The 5493-nt window shown below is 31.2% G+C and overlaps 1 protein-coding gene across 1 annotated transcript; it reads right to left on the bottom strand.

Annotated features, from left to right (window-relative positions):
- Nucleotides 1-2041: 2041 nt before the first annotated feature.
- LOC139858377 (N-alpha-acetyltransferase MAK3-like) lies at nucleotides 2042-5134 on the bottom strand. Its single transcript, XM_071847229.1, has 4 exons — nucleotides 4868-5134; nucleotides 4606-4726; nucleotides 4450-4505; nucleotides 2042-2550 (listed from the first exon to the last, which is right to left on the bottom strand). Exons 1-4 carry the CDS (start codon nucleotides 5027-5029, stop codon nucleotides 2311-2313), a joined length of 579 nt encoding a protein of 192 aa, XP_071703330.1. The 5' UTR covers nucleotides 5030-5134; the 3' UTR covers nucleotides 2042-2310.
- Between the last annotated feature and the right edge of the window lie 359 nt (nucleotides 5135-5493).

Genomic DNA, 5493 nt, shown 5'->3' with positions numbered 1-5493 from the left:
ATCTTCCCCAATTTTTTAATCCAAAACCAACACCAATTTGTATGTCTAAATGCCAATATTATAGCACAATTACATACACAAATAATCAGATCTAAGTTGACTTCCCCCATATCTTATCATCACCTCTAACAAACAACATTTCATATCATCAAATCGCCACAAAATATCTCAACATCATCATTCATCATCTCTTATAAAACAAAAACAAAACAAAAACCTCACCATCTGATCAACAAACAAAAAACTAATTGACATAATCTGCATAAATCGGATATTAAATATCTAAAAAAACAAAAGCAGATACTCCGTGTTAAATAACCCAAAATATGTTGTAACAATCGTGTCCCGCCGCCTAAAGAGATCGACGAACATCAAGAACCATCACCGTCGTTGAAAGAGAACGCCGATGATTACCACCGTTACAAAATCTCGATTTGAAAAACAAAATCAACCAAACATTCAACAAATCAGATCCGAAAAACGTAAATAAATCTGAAAACCCTAACATAAAAAAGAAATCGGATGCTGGATAATGAAAATGGATGAAGTAAAATCGATTTCAAATTAGAAGTGGTGAGAATATGGTTCTTATGAATTTGTGTTTGTTAAAATCCCATCAGAACTGATTAAGAAATGGTTCTTTTGAGTTATGGTTCTTACGCTAACAGAGATTAAGAATGAAGCATACCGTATAATTTGTGTTTGTAAAGAAATGGAATATGTAATTGTTAGTGATATGGAAGAAATGGAACCCACCAATTTGTATGTACATTGTTTTTACCTTTGAAAAGTTACATATCCATATTTTCTTTTAAAAGCATTAGGTGAAAGGTTAACAAAGAGGGACCAATGAAATTAGATTATGTAAATATGAGGGACTAATAATGTAAATATCTAATAGAAGGTTACCTAGTATAGCAGGTTAAATACATACAATAAGACAATTTAGAAAGTTAAATGCATACAATAGGAGATTTAAAAGTTGGATGCATACAATAGCAATTTGGTGAAAGTTTAATGCATTTTCATATACTTTTCCCTTATTAAAATAAAAGAAATTATTAAAACACACTTAAATTAAAATTAATAAAATGAAAATTTAATAAAAGTCCTAAAAATAGAAAATTAGAATGTCCTAAAACCGACAAATTAAAATAATTAAAAAATGTTAATACAACAACTACTTATTAGAAGTCTTAATACGATGATTACATAATTAAATTTAGTCTTACTCGAGACTACTCGAATCGAAAGCCTGATTATAAATTGATACGCCTAATTTTAAAAGATACAACTGAATTCGACAAGGACGTTGTCTTGGCTCGTTCTTTTTGAGCATCTCATATGATATCCACAAACAGTAACAACAATTTTTTCTTGTCTTCGTCTGAGTACACAATATCCGAAAATACAAACGGTATTTCTTTTTCCAGGAAATTGTTCAACTTTGATATATCAAAGTCAGTAACGTCGAAATCATCAAATGATATTTTCCCCGCCAACGTATTACTTCCATTCAGACGTTGGTTTACCCCCGTAATGTACGCTAATCGAAAACTAAATTGAATTCATGGTTGAGAAGTATAAAATTAAAGAGAAATTGTGTCTGAGAAATGAATAAAATTTAGAGAGAATTGTGTTTGAAAATGATATGGAAATTGTCATTTATATATATATATATATATATATATATATATATATATATATATATATATATATATATATACACTAACGATAGTCAATGTGAGTTTGAATTGAATCAAAAACGCACCAGACAATAGTATCATGATAAGTGGACACGAAACATGTTGTAGTGCTCGTGGTTCGCCCCGGCACAACAATGGCTCCCACAACAGGTCCACATGTCCGTTGTGGTCGTTGTGGGCCAACGAATCTCCTCCGTTGTCATGCACTGTGAATGGTCTAAGTAAATGTTTTTTATTTACAGAGGACTCGCCTCATGTAAATATCCCTATGTGAAGTCATTAATGAGCATAACCTACGAATTAAACAAGCCAAATAATACCTTAAACATAGTTAGTCGAACCCGTAATCCAGTTGACTTTTAGTCAAGCTGTCAACTTATGACTACTTCTAGGTATTACATGTGTTCCAAAGTGAGCATTACAGGCTAATTAATCAGTACCTACAGATGTTTTATAGCCCTTTTGAAGACATTAATCACATAATAAGACAATCTGTCTCATTATAAACGCTCAACAAGCAAGCACCTCATAGGGAAACAACACATTTGTTATAAATTAACTACAACTACACATATATATCTGTTTCTGTAAACAAAAAATCAATCTAAACCTCACTTTCAGACCAATCTTTCTTTGTTTCATTTGCTCCATAAGTCTCATCGACCGAGGACATTACAGAGTGGGAGTTGAAAGGGGGTAATTCTGTATGTGGAAATAGCAACTTCAATCTAAATGCATCAACACCATTTAAATAGTATCTGAATAGCCTTTTTGCACGTATGAACCCGAGGCGCCCGTATAATGCAAGTGCTCCTTTATTTGTAACTTCTGCTTCCAACGTCACCTACCGAAAAAAACAACAATCAAACAACTATTTGTTTCTATTCACAAACATACTTATACTTATTGCAGCATATAATGTTCTAAATTCTGCTATCCTTTCGAAATATCAATGATAAACTTGACCTGGCATCAAAATATTAAAGGGTCTTGTATACAATATCATTTATGTTACAAAGCATCCAAGAAACATAAGAATTTCATTAGTATCATGCAGCTCGTTGCGTGTTGGATAAGTTTAAAATGTTGCAAGATTAGTTAGCATCCCTACATTTTACATCTATTTACTATTTTTTATGTGGCCCTATTCACATTATGTCAACCTATCAAAAAAATCTCGTCATGTTTGCAAATTTTATAGTTTCGAAAATAAATAAAAAAATTGTTACCAAAATAACATTTCAATGCAAATAAAGTCATCTGCATGCTCATACAAATAACAGACATTACAAATGTTTCACCATACGATGGAATGAAGAGATTATTCATACGGATCTACAAAGAAGGTGAAAAAACATTTTACGAAGTATCACAACCATATACATAATGCTAAAACAATTGCTCAATTGTACTTGTTTGTGATACTTTATAAATTAAATTATAATTTCATCTCCTTTGGATGTTCAGCAATCTCTTTATCTCATCATATGAGGAGCAATTTTGTAACACTGCTCTTTAACTGATGTTGATGATGACTCTGAATACAATTTTAGCGCTGAAAATGTACTGTCTTAAGAACTATTTACTTTTAATGATCGAAATTGCCAACATTATGAGATTGATATGAGAGCATGGGATGATATATCTTACATTGAACAAGAGGACATAAGTGCAAACAAATGCAAATTGAAGAATGCCTACTTATCTAGCAACATTTATCTAGCAACCGAAGAGCTACACTTACTTAATTAGTTCTTAATTCCTACCTTTATTAATTATAATCTGTTTAGCAAAATTGTAATGTGGCTAAGATGCAATATTTTTTGTTAAAGTGACAGAAAACAATTTTTGTTTTCTTAGGTTGTTCCAGAATATTGGTTTAAAACAAGCATAACCACTCAAAATTTAGTTTGCCCACACACACAAAAACAAGTCAAATGGACCATCTATCAAATCATTCAGCCCTACAGATAATCAAGCATAAAATCAGCATAACTGAAGCAACTTCTAACAGCTACCCAAAAATTGAACTTGGTACAATATAATGGCAATCAAGATAATTGGTATGTTTGGCAAAACTAGCTAATAGCTGGTTGTTGGTACCTTTTGGGTATGTTTGGCAAAACTAGCTGGTAGCTTTTAGCTTGTAGCTGGTAGCTTTTAACATTTAACTTTTAATTGGTAGCTGATAGCTGTTAGCTTTTTAAATATATTTTGGTGTTACGTAGAGTAGCTGAATCTATTAAATAAAGAGTAAAATGACAAAAACTAGAAGATAAAAGCTAAACACAACTTCTAGTAACTTTTAGCTTCTAACTTTTTTCCTCTGTCTAAATTTAAACTCCTTTAACCACACAGAGCTTTATATTAAATATGAGCTTTTTCAAAAAAGATAAATGCTAAAAGCTCCTAAGAGTTCCGCACCGAACATACCCTTTAGCTTGTAGCTTTTAGTTTTTAGCCTGTAGCTTTTAGCTAATTGCTGTTAGCTTTTTAGATATGTAGTTGTAGTTGTAGTTGTAAGGTTTTCCCTGTTCGGGTTACCCTAGTTTTTTAGATATATTTTCTTGTTTGGTAGAGTAGCTGAATTTGTTAAATAAAGAGTAAAATAACAAAAGGCTAGAAGCTAAAAGCTAAACAAATATGTGTCGGGAGATGGCATTATATCATAATTCTGATATGATTTAACTGTAATTAAATCATTTCAGAATTATTAGAATTCACTGTAAATATAATGTAATACCTCTTCACAACCTGATTCCATCATCACCTTAATAGATCTAGTAACAAGCTCTGTAGCTGCAAATACACACGTATCCTCAACATATCAATTTAATAAAACAACACCTCATCATTAGCACAATTAATAGCATCGAAACCGATAAAAGACGATTATTACCGATGCCTTTGTGACGGTAAGGTTTAAGAACAACAAGCATAGCAATGTATCCTCTATAAGTGTTCCTGTGCTCTCCCATTTTTGAAACCACTGTTCCTATGCATTTCCCCTTATGAAAAGCCTACAATCAATCAAATAATATAAAATCAAAACTTAATTTTAATTTAATTTAATAAGAAAAAATAAATCAGTACTAGTACTATAGTAATAGTAATAGTAATAGTAATAGTAACAATAGCAATTGTAAGGATGCGAAGGGTACCAGAAAAGAGAGATTAGGCCAAAGATAGACAAAATAACGATATGTAAAAATGGAATAGGGTTCACTCAATTCTTCATCAACCAGACGCATGATTTCGGGTAAATGATGTTCTCCGCCGTAGCTGACGTATTCAATCTCCGATTCATCCGATGATGTCTCCATTGTGTGCCGTGGTAGGGATGATGATGTTGATAAATTTAGGGTTTCAATTAACGATCGACAGTATTAGTTTAGGGTTAGAGAAGGTGAAGGTGTGCATTTGTTAAAAAAAAAAAAAAAAAAAAAAAAAAAAAAACAACAGATTACTCATGGATTAATCTCCAATTAATAGAAATTCCTTTAGTTTTTCCAAAATCCTTTTATTTAATAGATCAACATCAATTGATGGATAAAAATCGAATTTGGTAATGAAAGTCAAAATTGATCGGCATTTTAACATGAATTCAACTAAAAATTTATAGTTTTTGAATAAAATAAACAAATTAGACAATTATGTTAAAGTTTATGTATGTTTATGATTTTTTTCTACATTTACACATAATTTTAGGAATTTAATATTTGAATGCATAAAGTACAATTCGATTAATCCTCGATTAATCCCCGAATTTCCGATTAATCTTTCCAAA

The sequence above is a fragment of the Rutidosis leptorrhynchoides genome, chromosome 7, assembly GCF_046630445.1.
Source record: "Rutidosis leptorrhynchoides isolate AG116_Rl617_1_P2 chromosome 7, CSIRO_AGI_Rlap_v1, whole genome shotgun sequence".
NCBI lineage: Eukaryota > Viridiplantae > Streptophyta > Magnoliopsida > Asterales > Asteraceae > Rutidosis > Rutidosis leptorrhynchoides.
This window is presented reverse-complemented; position numbering and strand designations above follow the sequence as displayed.